Source organism: Hippopotamus amphibius, chromosome 2 (genome assembly GCF_030028045.1).
Source record: "Hippopotamus amphibius kiboko isolate mHipAmp2 chromosome 2, mHipAmp2.hap2, whole genome shotgun sequence".
Taxonomy (NCBI): Eukaryota; Metazoa; Chordata; class Mammalia; order Artiodactyla; family Hippopotamidae; genus Hippopotamus; species Hippopotamus amphibius.
This window is the reverse complement of record NC_080187.1, coordinates 185,676,600-185,697,405: the sequence shown is the minus strand read 5'-3', so window position 1 is coordinate 185,697,405 and position 20,806 is coordinate 185,676,600. Positions and strand designations below refer to the sequence as shown.

General features: G+C 40.0%; 2 protein-coding genes across 10 annotated transcripts in view; both read left to right on the top strand.

Moving 5' to 3' along the window:
* The window catches only part of TMEM87A (transmembrane protein 87A), a 43,406-nt gene extending 38,625 nt beyond the window's left edge, over positions 1–4,781 (top strand). For 3 of the 5 annotated variants that reach the window (XM_057721838.1, XM_057721840.1, XM_057721841.1), the window contains exons 18-20: positions 399–454; positions 1,007–1,037; positions 3,512–4,781. In XM_057721838.1, the coding sequence (XP_057577821.1) occupies positions 399–454; positions 1,007–1,037; positions 3,512–3,553 (129 nt within the window). In that variant the 3' untranslated portion in view covers positions 3,554–4,781. The remainder of the gene's footprint in view (positions 1–398; positions 455–1,006; positions 1,038–3,511) is intronic. The other 2 variants (XM_057721839.1, XM_057721842.1) reach the window with 1 other exon arrangement.
* Positions 4,782–6,579: 1,798 nt separating this feature from the next.
* The window catches only part of VPS39 (VPS39 subunit of HOPS complex), a 48,197-nt gene continuing 33,970 nt past the window's right edge, over positions 6,580–20,806 (top strand). For 3 of the 5 annotated variants that reach the window (XR_009051358.1, XM_057722155.1, XM_057722154.1), the window contains exons 1-2: positions 6,580–6,799; positions 14,645–14,710. Coding sequence is in view for 4 of the 5 variants with exons in the window: in XM_057722155.1 (XP_057578138.1) it covers positions 6,727–6,799; positions 14,645–14,710 (139 nt within the window). In the remaining variant the exon portion in view is untranslated. The remainder of the gene's footprint in view (positions 6,800–14,644; positions 14,711–20,806) is intronic. The other 2 variants (XM_057722157.1, XM_057722156.1) reach the window with 1 other exon arrangement.

The following is a 20,806-nucleotide window of genomic DNA, read 5'->3' as shown; positions in this document are numbered from 1 at the left end:
GCATTGTAAATCAACTGTACTGCACTTTTTTTTAAAAAATCAAGATTTTTTTCAGTCAGTTCTTTTTAAAATTTTTTCCTTATGAACTGTGCATTCACTGCATTTAAAAAGGCTTTAGAATTTATCTCAGTTTTAAGGAGAAAAGCTTACATGAAGCAAAAACTCTAGGTATCAGACTATTGAGAAGAAAGCATTTAGGGATGTAGGATATCATTTTATATTTCATTTATATAGTTTAGTTTTTTAAATTAAATTATGTGCCTTTTCTGTTATCAGTCCCGTTATGTGAATATACTAGTTTAGAGTGACATAAGATTAAATTCAGACCTCTTTAGATCCTTACTTGAGATGTATACTTTGGTGCATTTTAGTAATATCTGGCATTTATTTGTTCTCAGCAGGAAGATGATTTAAAGTGGGTAGAAGAGAATGTTCCGTCATCTGTGACAGATGTGTAAGTTTTTGAATCATTACCACAAGAATGTTTTTTTAAAGTTAGTATTACTTTTGTTATTTTAAATGAAGGCGCTGAAGAGCATAGTAATGAGAATGCTTGTAGTTAACTCTAGAAGTAAAAGATCAAATTACTGATTTTAAAGTATTAAAGATGTAAAGTATTAAAAACATTAAAAAGGTATTAGAAAATAATTAAAGACTAGGAATGATATACAAACAAAAGTAATGTGGATTATTCATTCAGATGGCATTTCTGCTCAGAAAGATTTAGCTATAGGTTTTCCTAAAATCAGTGAGATAATCCTTTTGAAATTTTTGGCTCCTTTCTATGTCTGTAATTTTAATTAAACATTGGTCCTATTAAAGTCCATACAATTCTAGTAACTATAATTCTTTTTTTTTTTGTATTTGCTTTTTCTTTTCCTGAAATGTCTTTAATGGGATGCAAATCTTAGTACAAAAACTTTAAATTGTATTCATTATTCCACTGTCCTTTTTGAACTATTTATGGCTTTATTTTACATCACTTTGTTTGTTTTTCTCTCTGCAGAGCACTTCCAGCCCTTCTGGATTCAGATGAGGTTAGTAATCAAATCATATGCACATAAATTGTGCGTCTGGTGGCTTAATAGGCAGTCATAAGTCTTTTGTTCAAGGAGATCTATTTATTTGACTCAGTAATGGCCTGATGAACTATAGTTGGTATAGTTGACAAAGGATGAGAAGAGAAACACGAATATTAGAACTAAAATATTCAAGAATGTTTCCTTTCTGTACACTTTCCCCTTTTACTTCTTACAAAGTGTGGTCAGACTTGAGCATATCTTTGTTTAAATTGGATATCCAGTACCATATTTTCCCACTGTCTAATTCTTTTGTCTTGAAGGAATTCAAATTTAGTCTAGGTCATAATAATAATAAAGAAAAATTATCTAGTCTTATCTAGTCTAGGTCATAATAATAATAAAGAAAAATTATTTTAAGTTACCTACTATGCAGTGTTATCAGTGTCACTGTCCTCCAGATAATAAGGATAATTAGTAGCTGTAATGTTTATGTTGATTTTTAGTCTTTTAATATGGCTCCATACACTTTATCTAGAAGGTTTCACATGAGGTCTTATATAAGAATTGTGGTCTCAGTTCATGGTCTAGACATGTTCTGAATGTTTAGGTTATTCTAGAGTCTCAATTTCAGAAAGCCTTTTAAAAGGCTTATTGTGTTGGACTGATTGCTAAAAAATGGTTTGCTCACTTCCCACTGACCTGCTGTGTAGTGCAGCACACAGTGTCAGAATCCTTAGCTGTCCCATACATTGAAGTAATTGAAAACTACCATTCAGAGAAGCCTGTTTACAGAACACTGCTTTTTGTGGTGCATTCTGCAGTTCCTATATCTTTCTCTTGGGGGCCACCTTCTGCTAATAGTTTGCCTTCAGGGTTTCCCCTTTGGCTCTAGATCTCCAGACACACATATTTCAACCAGAGAGGCCTGAGTATGTGAAACCCAGTTTTTCCATTCATGGGAATATGGGTTTATTGTAGTACTTTTGGTGGTACTGACTTCATCTGTTTATATTTTCCTGTGTGAAAAAAATGATTCAAGAACTGAAAAAAGAACTTATATGAATTACAAGAGAAACAAATAAAGGACTAGGAATCAAAACAGCATCAGACTCTTCAACAATGTTGGAAGCTAGAAGATAATAGAACAATGTTTTTGAATTCTGAGAATAATTATTTTCAAACTAGAATTCTGTACTCAACTATCAATATAAGGGTAAAATAAAGATGTTTTCAGTCATGCAAAAAATAAAACAATTGACATCCTACGTGTGCTTTCTCAGGAAAGTAGTAGAAAATGTTATTCATAAAATGAGGGAACTAGGGACTTCCTAGGTGGCGCAGTGGTTTAGAATCCTGCCAATGCAGGGGACATGGGTTCAAGCCCTGCTTTGGGAAAATCCCACATGCCGCAGAGCAGCAAAGCCCATGTGCCACAACTATTGAGCCCGCGCTCTAGAGCCCACAACTATTGAGCCTGCGCTCTAGAGCCTGTGAGCCACAACTATTGAGCCTTTGTGCTGCAATTACTGAAGCTCATGAGCCTAGAGCCCATGCTCCGCAACAAGAGAAGCCACTGCAGTGAGGAGCCTCCACTCACCACAACTATGGAAAGCCCATGTGCAGCAACAAAGACCCAATGCAGCCAATAAACAAATAAATAAATTTATTAAAAGTAAAATAAAATGAGGAAACTAAAAAGAAAGACTTCGGATCCAGGAAGTAAAGGATCCAACACAGAGAGGGATAAATTCCTAGGATGATGATGTAAGAAATTCTCAGAGTGACAGCTGGGCAATAGGTTTGGAGAGCAGCTAGTCCAGAATGGAGCAGGAAAACAGAGAGCTTCAGGGAGGGGTATTTCTAAGGGAAAAAAAAAAAAAGTGAAAAAGCTAGGTAATCTGATGTAATTGATCATATTGAAAAGGGATTTTCAGTTCTGTCAGAGTTTGAGATAAATTTGTGATAGGTACTTTGCAAATGAAGCAAAGGAAAAGTGAAAAAATAAGGTAAAATTACTGTGTAATTACTGTGAAATTTAAATATATTTCATTATAAGGATATACTATACTTGGTTTATACAGTCCTATATTTTTGGACACTTAATTCTTTCTAGTATTTTGTTATAATTCTGAGTGATGCAGTAGAATGGCTAAATCTTTGCCCACATCCTTGACTATTTCATTAAGTTAAATTCTTGAATCAGAGGAGGTACATATTTTTATTAAAGCTTAAGTGACTCTAAATATACAGTTCCTTTTAATCTGTGGTTTGTTGTCCAGAAGCCTAGAGATTTTGATTCAGTTAATCTTGGGACTTGGACATCTGTATGTTTCAAAATCTTCACTGATGGTTAGGAACCAAGGCTCTAAATATTTAATGAACATAAGCAAGTACTTATAGAAAATGTGTGCATGATCATCTTTGTAAAAATATTTGGAATGTAGACCGTTTAAAATTAATATACTTAGAATAACTTTTTCTCCCCCTAGGAACGAATGATCACGCACTTTGAAAGGTCCAAAATGGAGTAAAGAACGGGAAGACTTGCAGCTGAAGACGGCTAGTATCTCGGAAGAGATCAACTTCTGTGTTAGTCTCTACACTGCTCCATGGGATTAAAGGAGGCAGTGACATTCTGATGTGTTCCTTGACCTTTATGCATTGGAGCTGTTGAGAGGTGTTGGAACATGGAGAACATTCTATTGAAAACAAGTTCATAGGATGAGAAAAATCTACAAGTTTTTTATTTGCAGCATTGATGCCCCTTTCCCTCCCACACCCTGACATGAATGTTTATGCAACTTGTGTATGTTGTTCCTAAACCTTCTATAATGTTTAAATTGTTTAATCTGTCAAACTAAAAAATTTAACATCTTCTGAAGAACTGTGACATCAACGCCATAATAAGTAATATCCAGGAGCAACTGCCTGCAATTTTTATTTATTTAGGGAGTTACATAGGTGATGGGGGGAAAATGTTAATTATCTTTGCATTTCCTGGGAAGCCAAGGTTAAATCTTGCAGAAGTATTTTTGAGAAAAAAAGAGGCCTTCTGCATTAAGGAGGCATGGTTCTGTCAATGATTAAAAGAACAACAGCAACAACAACAACAAAAAAAGGGAAAGAGACTGTTACAGTGTGATTTAGATCATTTAAAGAAGCAAAATCAAGTGCAATTTTGTTTACAAATGGTGTATATTAAAGATTTTTCTATTTCAGATGTACTTTAGAGAGAAATATTAGCTTAACTCTTTTGACATCTGCTATTGTGACACATCCCATTGCTGGCAATGTGGTGCACACTCCAGAACTTTTAACTACTGTTTTGTAAGCCTTCAGGGGCAGCATTGCGGTGTCCTAGGCAATGCTTTGTTTGCCTTCATGCCTTTCACTGGGTGTTGCACTAGATGCAGAAAGGCACTCCATCTTAAGTGCATGTGAGTGAGCACCCTGTTAAAGGGGTTATGATGCTTCAGAAGCAGGAGCTGATACAAAGGAAACAGGTCCTTCTGGCTTAAACAGTTTTTTCTGCATGAAATAGTGTGGAGGCCCTGGACTGCTGCTCATTCTTCAGGATCGACTCTTCTTGTATCTGGTGTTGGCTTAGGGATGGTTTATAAGAAACATCACAAGGTGATGGGATTCATTTGAAGCACTATATTTGTTTGAATGATTTTGTCTAATTTTTGCCTTCCCAAGATTTTTTGTTCTACATAGAAAGTTCATGCCACTTTTTAATATTAAAAAATTTTAACAAAATTGATATATTCTCACTTTTTTTCCCAGACTTTCTCTAGAGAACCTTCTTTCTCCCAGACTCACTCTTGTAGAATTTTCCTCATATGGTTTTTATTCTGTGTTGTCTTATTTTCTGTTCAAACCAGAGACCACAGGACTACAATCTTCACTAAAGTGTTAACATTTATGTAACATTTCCCTATAGCTGTTTGGTATGGTGATTAACAAAAAAAATCACCTGGATAGTATCTCTAAGAAACAATATGAAGAACTGACTATTCTCAGGTTAACCCATTCGCAAAAGGCTGGTGTTAACTTCATGTGCTTTTCTGTTTTCCACACTGAAACTTAGCAAGTGAATAGTAGTCATAATGCAGCGGGATAGTTGGTCAAATATTTTTCAAGACTGGTTATATGTTAACTTGAGACTAGGCAAAAAAAAACCCAAAACAAACAACAAGAAACCACTTATTTGGGGGTTTTTTGTTTGTTTGCTTGCTTGTTTGTTTTGGCCGTGCGGTGTGGCTTGGAGAATCTTATTTCCCCAACCAGGAATTGAACCCAGGCCATGGCAGTGAAAGTACCAAGTCCTAACCTCTACCTCCTGGGAATTCCCCAAAACCTATTGTTTTAAGCAGGCGTATATATAGCACAAATTCTATAGCCTGATAATTCTTTCTGCTTTTGCTTATGGCTTCTTGTGTTACTTGTAATTGTGTATCAGTTCTTAGAATAGGTTCAGAAGGAATTTATAGTATCACATTGACCTGTTACCTTAGAGTTTACATTGTTCATTTTGATCTTGGTCCTTGGTTCTGGAACTACAAGGTGCTAGGCCTTCTTCTAGCACAGCAGCTGGTAATTCTAAATTTTCAAGGTGTTCAGTTTCTCTGGTGAAAATCAGCCACAACACAAGGTTTGTTTAGCAATTTTTGTGTTTCTTACTACTAGATAATATTTCATTTGGTTACCAGAAACAGCACTTCTTAACTTACAGATGAAGAAACTGAAAATAAAGTGACCAGGGCAGGTGGGGTTTTTGTTTTGTTTCTTAACACCTTATATCAGACTCACTCCTTTTCCCTTTTACATTTTGCTTTAAACCAAATGCTTAATTTTATGGCAAACCTGTTGTTCTCTTGGGGGTAAACTGCCAAATACAGATCATTCTTGCGTTGGTTCTCAAACTTTAAAGTTCATGGACTCACCCTGGGGACAGACTGCTGGACTCCCCCCCCCCCCCCCCCCCCACACACACACACTTTTTAAGTCAGTAGGGCTGGAACGAAGTCTGAGACTGCCTTTCTAACAAGTTCCCAGGTGATGCTGATATAGGGACCACACTTTGAGGACCACTGCCCTAGAACAACCCTAAAATACAAGGTACTCGAACTAGTTGGGCTTATAATGGTAGCACAGAAACTGCCAGTTATTGAGTGCTTAGAGTGTCAGGCGTTGTTAAGTACTCACAACTTGGTAGGTACACAACACTACCATCATTTTGCAGATATGGAAACAGGCTTCTAGAGATTGTTTCTTAAACGCCACAGCTACTTAGTTCATTTCCTAAATGGTAGGTCTCCATCCCAGGTCTAACTGTCGCCAAAGCCTGAATTCTTCACCACGCTACGCTGCCCAAGACAGTTCTGAAATTAGGATCGTTTTTCCTCCTTGTTAATCCCATAACCAGTCAGGCTCCTCGATGGACATGCTCCGTCCAGGGTGACACCCGGACCCAAAGCACCAGTACATTCCTCGACTACGCGCTGAGAACCGGGGCGGAAGGGGCGGGGCTTCGGCTGCGGAAGGGACGGGCTTGGCTCTGCAGGAAGTCCGGTGTTGATGATGGCTCTATTGCCCAAGGGCCAGTAGCAGGGGTCCCTACTCTTCCCTTGGCCTGATTCCGGCCGCACACCCGACCGGGCACAATCCGGGTGAGACTGCGGCGGCGACTCCGCCCGCCGCTATGCACGACGCCTTCGAGCCGGTGCCGATCCTGGAAAAGCTGCCTCTGCAGATCGACTGTCTGGCTGCGTGGGGTGAGCCGAGGGGCCAGACGGGGGTCAGCGCGGGGGCGGCTGGGACCTTTCACGAGGCTGCGGAAGTGGACGGGCGTCTGGCTGTGTGGACTCCTCTTGGATGCCGTTCGAGAGGGGCCTAGGATGAGGGAGGGCAGAGCACTGTTGACAGCGTGGGCGATCCTCGGGGACCCAGGCATTTTAGGGACACTCACCTGCCGTTGCTCTCGGTGCGGAGTTGGAAGTGGAGCTTTCCTTATTAACTACTCAGCTTTGGCTCATTTCGATTCCTGATAAGTCTTTAGTTTGGGGGGACAAAGCAGTGGGACGTTCTCAGCCTGCTAGGGGCTTGAACTTGTCCAGACTATTGTGTTTTCCAGGTTAAAGACAACACTGTTTTGCTTTTTGTTTCTGGGATTGTGTGTGTGTGTGTGTGTGTGTGTTTTCTTTGTTTGTTTGCATTGAACAAGTTAACAGCTATGTCTTTTTCCCCTTAGTGATCACTGATCGCTTACTTCTAATTACTGTAGCTAACTTGTTACTCTTCACTCAATCTAGCCAAGTGGTTGATTGTAGTTAAAATGCCCAAGTTACTTAACTCTTGTAGCTATAAGAGCATCATTCCAGGCTGTCATGAAACCTAACCCATAAAAACTTGCAGGATCCTCTTGGGGTTGGGCAGGGCAGAAAGCAGGGTCAGGTATCTCTTCTCTGCTCCAGAATACAAATGGTTTCTGAAATAAACCTTGACTCTTAACTATGAACATTATGCTCCTATCTAGGAGTGTTTGTGTCTGATAACCAAAGACCAAACATAAGTAATTTCAGTCTTTCTTGTTAGTGTCCAGGTCCTAGAAATCAAGGGCCATAAAAAGGTGGCTCAGAACCCTTAATCAGATCTTATAATGAGCTATGTACCCATGATGGGCCTGGTGGAATCTCGCTGGTAGCCAGCATCCTATTCATTATCTGTGGACAGTGCCACCAGTCAGAGTTCCTCACATCTTTTTCAGCAAGTTGCTTTCACTCCAGATCTTCATGTTAATGTGTGCCCCCCACCTCCCGCCTTTAGCAGCCCTGGACCTCTTTTTTTTTTTTCTTTTAATTTTATTGAAGTATAGTTGATTTACAATGTTGTGTTAATTTCTACTGTACAACAAAGTGATTCCATTATATCTATATACGTTATTTTTCATATTCTTTTCCATTATGGTTTATCACAGGATATTGAATATAGTTCCCTGTTCTATACAGTAGGACCTTGTTATTTAGCTTTGGGCCTCTTTAAAGTCACACCTCCACAACAAGCTGTCCTAGAGTTAAGGAGAGAATCCTGCTTCCTCCAGATATCTCAAGAAAACCTCCATTTTTCTGTCATTAAATGCTCTCAGTAAAAATTAAAAATAAATAGAAATGAAAGACCTGACACTCAGCACAAAGGGGCTCATTCCCCTGTTTCTTCATAAAGCATGTTTTAAGTGCCTACATGCACCAGCCTCTGCTAGAGACAGGAATACAAGGATGAATAAGAAAGAGTGCTTGTGCTCCTAGGACACACAATGGCAGACAAAGAAATATGAACAGATTATGATACAAGATAAATGATACTGGAGACATATCCTGCCTAATATGGGAACATGAAGGGAGGGGTATTCCACTCAGCCTCGGACATATGCTTCTACAGAGGATGGATGCAGCTGCTTCCCAAACTGTACTTAGCTTGTCAGATCCTTGACTCTGATACCCTGTGGAACTAGTAGTACACATATCTCAGTCTCTTTCACCAACCGCAGTTTTTCACAGTAAAGATGCCCTGTACCTGTGCTTTCCAGAAACACAGTTTTTGAAATGGTAGGTACCTTATGGTCTGCCTGATCTCCAAGCAAACAGGAGAAACGCCCATTGCCTACTAGGATGCTGTGATAGGTATTGGTTTATAAGAGGCCATTTACTGCCTGTACCTCAGAACTATTGATACTTTATTTTCAGACTTTAGCAGCAATAAATATTGCTATTTCTAGTTGTTACCCCTTCTATCTACACCGTGACTTTAGGTGGAAAGTTCATCCAGGAACCTCCAGGCTTCTGGAGGGCCAGACAGTATTTAAGCTGAAAGATGTAGAGTGACCATGATCCATCTCCTGGGACATGGAAATGAGGAAGATACAGATGATGATGATGACTTCTCCTGAAACTCCAGAGTTGTAGAATCCAGCTGCCTCTTCAGCATCTTCATTTGGATATCTGGTTGCATGGCCAAAATGGTTCTTTTTTTTTTTAATATAAATTTATTTATTTATTTATTGGCTGTGTTGGGTCTTCGTTGCTGCGTGAGGGCTTTCTCTAGCTGTAGAGAGCGGGGGCTACTCTTTGTTATAGTGTGCAGGCTTCTCATTGTGGTGGCTTCTCCTGTTGTGGAACAGAGGCTCTAGGCATGCGGGCTTCAGGAGTTGTGGCACATGGGCTCAATAGTTGTGGCTCATGGGCTGTAGAGCACAGGCTCAGTAGTTGTGGTGCACAGGCTTAGTTGCTCCACGGCATGTGAGATCTTCCCTGACCAGGGCTCAATCCTGTGTCCCCTGCATTGGCAGGCGGATTCTTAACCACTGCACCACCAGAGAAGTCTCCAAAACAGTTCTTGATTTTAAAACATGCCCGTCCCCCTGTATCCCGTAGCTCAGCATATGGCGTTTCTGTTTGCCCAGTTGGCTAAGGCCAGAATCATTGGAATTATTCTTGACTTCTCTTATTCTCTTATACACCACATCCAATCCATCAGCAAATCTCGTCTGCTCCACCTCCCGAAAAATTCTACAATCCAGTCACTTCTCTCCATCTCTACTGTTAGCTACTGCTGTTGAAGGTACCAGTCTCTCTCATCTGAATGACTGTAGTAGTCTTCTGACTGATCACCCTGGGATAGAGTGATCCTTTGAAAACTTAATCTAATCGCATCTCTCCTCTGCTCAAAACCCTCCAGTAGCTTCACATCACATCACATCACATCACAGAATAAGTTCCAAAGTCCTTACCATGACTGGAAACACCTGTCATGATCAGGCCTCTGGTTACTTCCCTGATTTTATCCCCTATGCTCTTATTTCTTGCTCCTTTCTGGTACTAGTTACACGGTCTTCCTTGTTCCATGAACACACAAAGCATGTCTCATAAATCGTAAGACCTTCCCTAACTATTCTGTATAAAAGAAAATGCCACATCCACAAATGGGCTACTCTTTTACTCAGCCTTATCTTCTTATCACAGATTGCCACACAATGCTATTTTATATGTTATTATCCCTCTCATTTCATATTAGAGTATAAATTCCTTCAGAGCAGTAACTTTGTTTTGTACATAGGTTTATTTGCAGTGCCTAGAACAGTTCCTGACTCACAATGGATACTTATTAAATATTTGTTTAATTAATTAATAGTAATAGTAATGGCTTCCATCATTGAGTACTAGTCTATATTAAGCATTTATGCAATAATAACAACTCCATTTTGCAGAGGAAGAACCTGAAAATTTAAGTAGTTTTTCCAAGGTCATATATCCTGTAAATCATGTCTGATACTAGAGCCTGGTTCTCAAACTTTGTTGTATATTCAGAGCCTATAAAAAATGTAGGGGTGTGTGTGTGTGTGTGTGTGTGTGTGTGTGTGTATCTGTATGTGTGTATACCCAATCATTTTTATTTATATTTTCCAAAGAAACAATGGAAAAATAAATCAAGAATGATTAAAATGGTTACCTATAGCAGAAGGAAGAGAACAGGGTGAAGTGGACAGGGATGAACTTCTCATAGTTTTAGCTTTGGAACTAAGTAAATGTCTCATGTAATTAAAAAAATAAATTAAAAAATGCAGACTTCAGTGCACCACTGCAGAATCATTGCATCAGAATCTCTGGGAGCGGGGCTCAGGAATGTGCATTTTTAATAAATACAAGTGATTCTGATACAACTAAACAGGGGCTGGTGCTTTGAGTAACACTGTTCTTTCCCCTGTGAGCCAAAGAAGGGAAGTGACCACTACCCTGTTGGTCTCTGTACTCCCTGCCATGTTCAGCAGTGGTTGTTTATCACGTGAGTTTGGACTGGGTTGCACTGCTGGATGGAGCTTCACTAGGGTAATTGTGAGCTAGAGAGCTCCCCCTTCCTTCCCAGAAGGAATCGTATCTAACCTTGTGACTCAGGATCAGGCCATCAGGAGTTTTCTAGGGCTGACCGTCATTTGTTTTTGTGTGTGTTACCCATTTGTGTGGTGTGTTCCACTTTCTGATGTGCAGCGTTGAGTCTCAGAAGGGACTGGCTACCCCATGCTCTGCCTGCTCTGCAGGCTTTTCATTTTCTGTGTTTTACATGCACGGCTGTGTTATATGATGACATAGAGTATGCATAGGCCAGCCTGGGTCAGGTCCTCTGGCCACCTGAGCCCCCACTGACTTCTGTAACCAAATCAAGACTCTTCAGATCTCTGTGCCATCATTACCTCTGGGTGATACACTGTTTTTCCTTATGAGTTTGAGGATTAGTAATGAGTATGTGTGTGGTGCTCTTACTCATTAAAAGAAAGCTGTTACAATACTTCACATGTATGATAAGTGCATTTTCCTCAGCATCTCCAAAGGAATGCTTGAGAAGGGTCAAATAAAATTTCAATTAAAATTAAAGAAAAATTTTCAGTGAATTTATCTGATTCCATTTTATGACCAGTAGGATAGACATTTGATAGAAATGTCTGTTGGCAAATAAACATTTCAATAAAAATGGAAAGCAGACTCCTGAAAGTCATACTTAGGAGTTTGGCTTCATATTTTGGTAGTACAGCTTCATGAGGATTTTTTTAAGCTCCAGTGTGACAGCATTGGAGCTATGCTGTAACGTAACAGATAGGACACATAGAGTGAGACCAGCTGAGGGGTCTCCAGAGAGACTCTGTGCGAGAGGGCTCTTGCTGGGTACCTTGTACAGGTCAAACTGATAGGCCTTGCAGACCTGGGTGGGAGATAAAGCTGTTGAAAGAGGTAAAGAAAAACGAGAACTGACAGAGGTTTGGGGGTCACAGTGGAGAGGATGGGGAAGATGGTGAACATTATGTTGGTCTTTTTGCTATAGATTTTTATGTATGTTATAAGTGAACTAAAAAAATTCTGCTTTATTTTATCTGTATTTGAAATACTAATGGGTGTCCTAAAAGTCAACTTTAATATTATCAATTGCTCAATACAGTGATACCTATAAGTAAAATTCTAAACATAATATCATTTGCAAAGCAAGCATTGTGAACAGAATTCTTTTTTTTCCCCGTATTCTGCTCCAGCATAAATCACCAGTGTTCTATTGGAGCTAGTGTAATTTCTGATTCCCACTTATGTCATTGAGAGCACACTGTGTCTCACTTTCTGTGTCCTGCCTTTACTTTAAAACCCAAAAGAGTCACTATCTTTTTATGGAAGACTAAGGACATCAACCTGTAGAAATGTTCCTGATGTGGCTCCTGACCTGTTCTGTTTTGTTTTTTTAACTTTTTTTTTAATATATCCTATTTATTTATTTATTTATTTATTTATTGGCTGCTTTGGGTCTTTGTTGCTGCACACGGGCTTTCTCTAGTTGCAGCAAGCGGGGGCTACTCTTCATTGTGGTGTGCGGGCTTCTCATTGCAGTGGCTTCTCTTGTTTTGGAGCATAGCCTCTAGGCACACAGACTTCAGTAGTTGTGGCACATGGGCTCAATAGTTGTGGCTCGAGGACTGTAGAGCACAGGCTCAATAGTTGTGGCGCACAGGCTTAGTTGCTCCCCGGCTTGTGGCATCTTCCTGGAGCAGGGATCAAGCCGTGTCCCCTGCATTGGCAGGCGGAGTCTTAACCACTGCGCCACCTGGGAAGTCCTCCTGACCTGTTTTTATAAACATAACCATTGCCTTTCAGAAGCCTCTGGCCAACACCTATTCTTTTGAGATAGAATGCCTCAGTAAGTGCATCGTAGCATAGAGTTAAGAGTCTGTCAAATTGGGGTTGGAATCCTGCCCCTACTACACATATCTTACTACATGTGTGACTCTGGACAAGTTGCTTATCCCATAGGCCTCAACTTGCTCATCTATAAAATGGGGATTTAAGAAAAGGACATACTTCAAAGGATAGTTGTTACAACATATGATAAGTGCTTAGCATTTCCTGGGACACAGTGAATGCTCAATAAAGTTTATCTATTTATGTCATTGTCATTATCTAATATTTAATTTTGCAAAAGATCAAGAATTTATGAAGGGAATGAGTGACCTTTATGTTACAACATCAAAAAGCTGAGGAAGTATCTGTACATGTTTAACTTCCCTTAATGACTTAATATAAATGTGTCAGGGTAATTATTTAAGTCCTTTCAGAACCTAGTCCTTTAAGTCTAGACCAGTGTCTCCCAAGATGCTGCCCCTGAACAACAGCATCAGCATCCCCTGCGGACTTGTTAGAGACACAGACCCCCAGGCTCACGTCCAGACCTAGTGAGTCAGAAACCTAAGGCAGGGCCTAGCAATCTGTTTTACTAAATCCTTAAATAATTCTGATACCAAAGTTTAAGAACCACTAGCCTAGACCATCTTTTTTTTTTTAATAAGAGCTTTATTGAGATGTAATTCATATACCATACAATTCACCCATTTAAAGTGTATGATTCAGTGGTTTTTAGTACATTCACAGAGTTGTGCAAGTATTGCCACAATCAATTTTAGAACATTTTCATTACCCTAAAAAGAAACCCCATTTCTTTTTCCCCAAGCCCACCAGCCCCATTTTCCTAAGCCTACAGCCCTAGGCAACCACTGATCTTTCAGTCTCTAGATTTGCCTATCCTGGACATTTCATATAATAGAATCATGCAATATGTAGCCTTTTTTGTCTAGCTTCTTTCATTTATCATAATGTTGTCAGATCCATCCCTATTGTAGCATATATCAGCATCTCATTCCTTTTAATGGCTAATATTCCATTGTGTGGATAAGCCACATTTCATTTATCCATTCGTCAGTTGATGGATAGTTGGGTTGTTTCAACCTTTTGGCTATTGTGAGTAATACTCTATGAACATTTATGTATAAGTTTTTGTGTGGACATATGTTGTCATTTCTGTTGTGTGTATGGCCATGGGTGGAATTGCTAGGTCATATGGTAACTCTACGTTTAGTCTTTTATGGAACTATCCAACTGTTTTTCAAAGCGCTGCACCATTTTATTTTCCTGCCAACAGTGTATGAACGTTCCAGTTTCTTCGCATCTTTGGCAACACTTACTATTATTTTTAGACCATCTTTTGAGATAATTCTGTAAGCTTAATATGCTATGGCACTTCTTATTTTTCCTAAAGTAAAATCATCAAACCTTCGAAGGATGCCTTTTAGCTGTTATTTCTGAGATTAGATACCTAGTTTTATGTTTATACTACCTATTTTATGATTTTACAAACTTGCATCATATTTTTGGTCCGTTTCATTTTGAAACAATGAAGCCAGGGACATTTTTCATTCTTTAATATGTCTCACCTAGTTCAATGAATATGTTTTCAGTTAGTAGATTCTCAAACATTGCCCCCCCCCGCCGGCCCCCTCGGCTGTGCTGCACAGCATGTGGGATCTCAGTTCTCCGACCAGGGATCAAACCTGCGTCCCTTGCAGTGCAAGTGCAGAGTCTTAACCATTGGACCTCCAGGAAAGTCGCTCAAACATTTCTTGAATATAAACATTCCTTAGTTTTGCAAAACACCTACTATCAAAAGCAACTCATTTTCTCAACCCTTTGATTTCTGATTATAAGCTGCAGCTAAAGAAATAGGGTCTCACTAAAGCTGATGGTCCTTTTCTTTTCCAGAGGAATGGCTGCTTGTTGGAACAAAGCAAGGTCATCTTCTTCTCTATAGGATTCGGAAAGATGTTGGTAAGTGCCAACTTTTCAGAACCAAATGTGAGGTGGCTTACTGCTCATGTTAAAAAAGGAAAAGAAAAAGAAAAAAAAAGAAAGATAGCTTGCATACAACCGTAGATTCCTGGACCATTAAAAGAGTGACTGGGGGTTGGTGGTAGCGCAGTGGAGAAGCGGGGAGAAACTTGTGAGAATCTCCGGGATTTTCTCTTTTTTTCAGACTATATTTACCCTACCCTCATCTGGGAGGTGGAGCTAGATTTTTTTTCCTGTCTCACTTCTTAGAGACTCATGCCAGAAATAAAAAATATTACTGAGGGGAATAAAATTCTCATGTAAGTGGCGTGGTAGTAGGGATAGAAATTAGGAGCCATTGATTTTAAAGATCTTGTTAAACTTCTGCGCGGTGGACTAGGACAAGAGGGGAGCTGGGATTGAGTCAGGCGTCACTTCTCCTCAGCCACATGACTGTGAGCAGGTCCTTTCCAATGCCTGTTTCCTCTTCTGTAAAGTACCTCACAAAATTGTTGGGGTCAGATGCAAGGACTTTGAAAACTAAAACTTTAATCAGATACTTCTTTGTCAGTAAAAATGTAGAATAACTAAAAGTGTTTGATGGTTATTCTGTTAGAGTGCCCTCTAGTGGGGAAAAAAGTATCTTACTCCCTTTTCCTAATTTTATTTCTTTTCTCTTTGTAGAAAATAGATGTGTTTAGATATTTTACCCTGGAGCTACAGAGTATGGAGATCAGTTGTTAATGCCAGAATGGGTTGAACCATAAGAAATTGCAATTATTTGGCTATATTAGAAAAAACAAAATCTGATAGCTTTCAACCTAATATATAACTTTCCATAGTAAATAACTTAATGTAAGTGTGGAAATGGAGCCTTCTCTTTGGAACCTGTAGCAAGGGTAACATATTAGGTAAAAAGAGTATCTTACTGATGTACCACAGGAAAAAATTCTTTTTTACTGTACCCGTCTTAGGTCAATTGGATGGGGACCTGTAAATCAGAAGCAACAAGACAAAGGAAAAGGACGTTGAGTTTCTAGAGGGGCAGATTATGGGAAGGCAAATATGTGGGGGAACTGATTGAAGATGTTTGTCATGTAGATTCCTCTGGTGCAGTCTGTGGGCTAATATAGGGGTCTAGAGTTGTCTCCAAATTGATTAAACATTGTCCTTGGTAGAGAGGAGAGGGGAGCTACCTTTGTAAATTTGTGTCTTGCTCTTTGGCAAGTGGGGGAGAGCAGAGAGCTTTTCTTGTACCTGCTTCTTCTCAGTTACCTTCAGCTCAAAATAATCCTTGTGCCAGAGTAGCATATTTTGGGGTGGCATATTCTGCTACCTTTCGCTGGTGCAGTAGGGAAGGAGGAAGGTACCTGGTCAGGTTCCGTGGTGGGATAAGAAGAGAAACCAGAAGATCAAAATAAGGTTTATTTCATTTCTAATTTTTTCAGCTTTCCTTTAAATCAGTAGTCAGCTAACTTGTTCCAAAAAAATGACTAAATGTTACCCCAAAACTGGGTTCACCTCTTAGTGGGTGTTGAGCCAAAAGACATAACCAAGGCAGAGAGTGGGAGAAGTAAGGCTTTATTGCTTTAAATAAAACACCAGGGATCTTTCCCAAAGCAGTGTCTCACCGAACAGCAAAACTGAGGAAGTTTTTAAGCTAAGGGTACATGCATATTCGTGAAGGGGCTTGGGTAGGTGAGAGTCCAGGATTAAGTGAAGTGACTGAGGGTCTGAAAAGGTCAGCAGCAGCATCGCTTAGGTTCCAGTGGATCTGGTGGTTGAGCACCTTAGGGGGGTTTAAATTCTGCAAAATCTCAAGAAAGCGAGGCTCATCTTTACCATTGAAACAGAACTGGCAGTCTTTACACCCGGTTTGTTATCTTTGCTATTGTTACTTCTGTTGGCTGATAAAGGTTTGTTCTTTTGTTGCCTTAAGTTCGTCATTACTGAGCTCTGTCCAAGGATAAGCACTGTGGCCAGGCCTAGATCACAAAATGGCACAGGCCAAAAGTGGCTTCTCTTATGTCAAGAAAACCATGACTGATTCTCTTTCTTCAGGTACTCCTTTCCTTATCTACTTACACAAATAGAAAATATTTTAGGCTTTGCAGATCATAGCATCTCTGTCCTGACTACTGCACTCTGCTACTGTAGCAAAAGAGCAGCTGTAGGCAATATGTAAATGAATGGGTGTGGCTGTGTACCAGTAAAACATTATTTACAAAAACATGTGCAGGACTGGATTTGACCCACAGGCAGTACTTTGCTGGCCCTTGCTTTAAATTTTTGGTTCTCAGAGCCAGAATATTTGTATTCTGTGACATCAGCCCAGTCTGTAATTTAAAAATTAAGCCTGCCTTTGATTTTATTCGGCATCCAGCAACTGTGTTTTGACTGTCTACTGTAGGCTCAGATGATTTGCAAAGCAGAGGGATGAAAGAGCCTAATATTCTTATCCCAAGAGATAATCAGTTCTTTGTGCCATCAAATACTAAATACTCGGATAAAGTAATTTGTTTAGTATATCATTTCTGTGTAAGTGGTGAGGAATTGAAAACTAAACTATAAAAATAAACTTTTCAACTCAGTATAGACTCAAACTGGTAATATCAATGTTAATCTGACTTGGAACCCTGGTAGCAACTATTCCTTGCCCTGTGACCAGTTCACCATGTAACCTTTGACAAGTTAGTTAATCTTCCTCCGTTTCCCCACAGGTAACTTGAATAGCAATATTAACCTACCTTAGACAATTAGGAAATCAGACTCTGATTAGTAACTTCATTTCTCCCTGTACTCTTAAAGAACTGTTCAGTTCTGGACCAGCTCTGGTCTGTTTATGGGCCAGAAATAGACCTGGGCCTCCATGAATCAGCTGTAGAACTAACTGGGTTTCTAAATTTGAGATATTCCAAACTGAAACTGTTAGGTGGCATTTGGAGGGGTGCTCTGAGGCACTCCAGTTCTTTCTATCTCAGCACAGAAAGAATTCAGCGAGGGGCACAGTGACAGATGAGAAGTGATTTATTAGAATAGGATACTTGCAAGCCTCATAAGTGGGGGGGCGAGAGAGTGCCACCCCCGAGAACCGAGTGGGCTACAGTTCTATAATCAAAGGAAAAGTGGGGAGGGGGAAAAGACCACCTTCTTCCTCATTCTTGAGTAGGTGTCACGCTTCCATCATCAGTTACTCCTCCACGGCAGACGAGGGAGTTTTCTTGTCCCTACATGGCCAAGCCAGGACTGTCATGGCGCAGTGGCAGTGAGCAAAAAGGCAGTAACATATGCGAACAGTGGCAGATCATCTCAGGTGTCATGTCGCCTTTTCCTTATATTTTTGTTTTTAGTGCGTGCAGAGGAGCGTGTCCTAGAAATCATTAACTTACTGAGCTCACTGGGCGGGATGTGGTCTCACGCCACCATTGTTTTATTGTTTTGAGGCATGTCTCATGCTTCTGTTGCATGGTTTTGTTGCTGAGCAGGCCTGCTTGGGTTTGTGGTTAAGCACAGGTGCTTTCTTGAGTGGTCATTAACTTACAAGGGTCTCCCATACTTTTTTCTTTACTTACAATCCCCTAGTGGGATTAATTATTTAATTACCTACTTTGTCCCTTTACTCAGTCCCTATCAAAACCTTGATAAGGCTGCAACTAGATTATCTTTCTGAGGGAAGGGAAAGAGCAGGTAATAAGATGTCATGGGACGACTGGGATTAAGGGGACCTGGACTCTGATCTGATCTGAGCCATCTCCTTCCTGTGAGTTCACAAACGTCTCTAGGCTTCAGTCTGCTCTGAGAATTCAGTTTACTCGTATTGATAGCTTAAACAGAGGAGTTAGATGACTTCTCATCTAAGGTGTTAAGAACTTTGTTTCAGTGACACCTTACCCTGGAGCAGTGATTCTCAAAATTTGGTCTTGTGGAGGAAAATGTCACCTGCCATATCAGTAAATAAAAGACTTTGTGGCCCTCAAGCCCTCAGCCACTGCAGCCTCAGACTGTACACTCTGAGGGGATTCAGGAGGGAGGAAAACAGGATACTGGCCCTAGATAGTTAAGGTGCATATCAAAGGAATGATCTCATTGAGCCCAGACTCTTGCATCTTCCCATGCATAGAAACTTGAGAAGTCTGATTTTCTTAATAGCAGTAATCTTTTTTTTTCTTTTATTTTTTTTATTTTTTTGGGGGTACACCAAGTTCAATCATCTGTTTTTATACACATATCCCCGTATTCCCTCCCTTCCTTGACTCCCCCCACCCTGAGTCCCCCCCAACCCTCCCTGCCCCAGTCCTCTAAGGCATCTTCCATCCTTGAGTTGAACTCCCTTTGTTATACAACAACTTCCCGCTGACTATCTATTTTACAGTTGGTAGTATATATATGTCTGTGCTACTCTCTTGCTTCGTCTCAGCTTCCCCTTCACCCCCCGCCCCTTCCCAAACCTCGAGTTCTCCAGTCCATTCTTTGTATCTGCATCCTTGTTCTTGTCACTGAGTTCATCAGTACCATTTTTAGATTCCGTATATGTGAGTTAGCATACAATATTTGTCCTTCTCTTTCTGACTTACTTCACTCTGTATGACAGGCTGTAGTTCTATCCACCTCATTACATATAGCTCCATCTCATCCCTTTTTATAGCTGAGTAATATTCCATTGTATATATATGCCACATCTTCTTTATCCATTCATTTGTTGATGGGCATTTAGGTTGCTTCCATGTCCTGGCTATTGTAAATAGTGCTTAATAGCAGTAATCTTTTGATGTTCAACTACCTTTTTTTTTTTTTTGTCCAAACTGCTGTATATCCTGGCTCCTCCCAGGCTTAAGTCCTCAGCAAGTCTACAGAATAAAACGTAATTCTCAACTTTTAGGTTGTGGATTTTTTTTTCAGTCAGCAGTTTCTAGACCCTGGGAGGTTCCCCAAGATCCTTTCAGATCAAAACTTACGTTCACAGTAACACTAAAACATTATTGTTTTTTCACTGACATTTATTGACATTTGCACTGATGGTACAAAAGTAAGGCAGCTAAAACTGCTGCCCTTAAAACAAGTTCAGGACAGCGGTCAGCAAACTTGTCGGCAGCACGCTGTCCTAGCAGTTGTGTTTTTCCCCAGTGTGTACTCACAGTGCTTTTTTCTTCCCTCCTGCCAGTTTCACTTAAGAATGTTCTTTGTGGGGCAGTACGAAGTATTAATTTTATTACATCTTGACCTTTAAGAACACCTCTTTTCAATAATCTCTGTGATATAACGGGAAGTCATGTAAAGCACTTCTGCTGTGTGCGAGGTCCGAAGCCCAGTGGCTGTCTCAGGGAGAAGCACTCGTGTGATTGTTGGAGTAACGAGCTGAGCTGACCACTTACTTCACGGAGCCTCATTTTTGCTTGAGGGAATGACTAACAGATAGACTGTGGTTCTTCAGACCATTTGGGTGTCTGGTAGATGTTTTCTCAAAAATGAACAAGGAGAGTCTGTCGCTTCAAAGAGAATAGCTGGCAGTACTTGTTACTACTGATAGACAGAGCTTTCAAAAGAAAATTAGAATTGTGGAAAAACAGTATCCACCCCCAGGAGCGTGACAGCTTCGCAATACTTCAAGCTTTTCCTGATGAGATTAAGGGCAATGATGAGCATGATTTTTTTTTTCAACCCTATAACAAAATGTGTCAACGTTCGGAAAGCCTGCATAGCTATGTGAACCAATATTTTCCAACGCAGGAAATTTCTAAAGCAAGCATGCATAAAAGAGCCATTCAAAGTGTGAGATAGACCTATGGACTTTTATAGAAAAGTTCATTCATAGGTTTCAGATTCCAGATTGCAAGAAACTCCATTTGTCCAGTTTGGGTATAGCATCAAAGAAGATCCACAATTATATGAAAAAGCTGTTAAAATATTCCTCCCTTTTCCAACGAAATGTCCACACGAGGACAGATGTTTGTCATATACCTCAACCGAACAACGTATCAAAACAGATTAAATACAGAAACAGATGTGAGAGTCAGCTGTCTTCTGTTATGCCAGACATTAGAGAGATTTACAAAAGTATACAACAATGCTTTTCTTTTAAATTTGGAAAAATAGTTA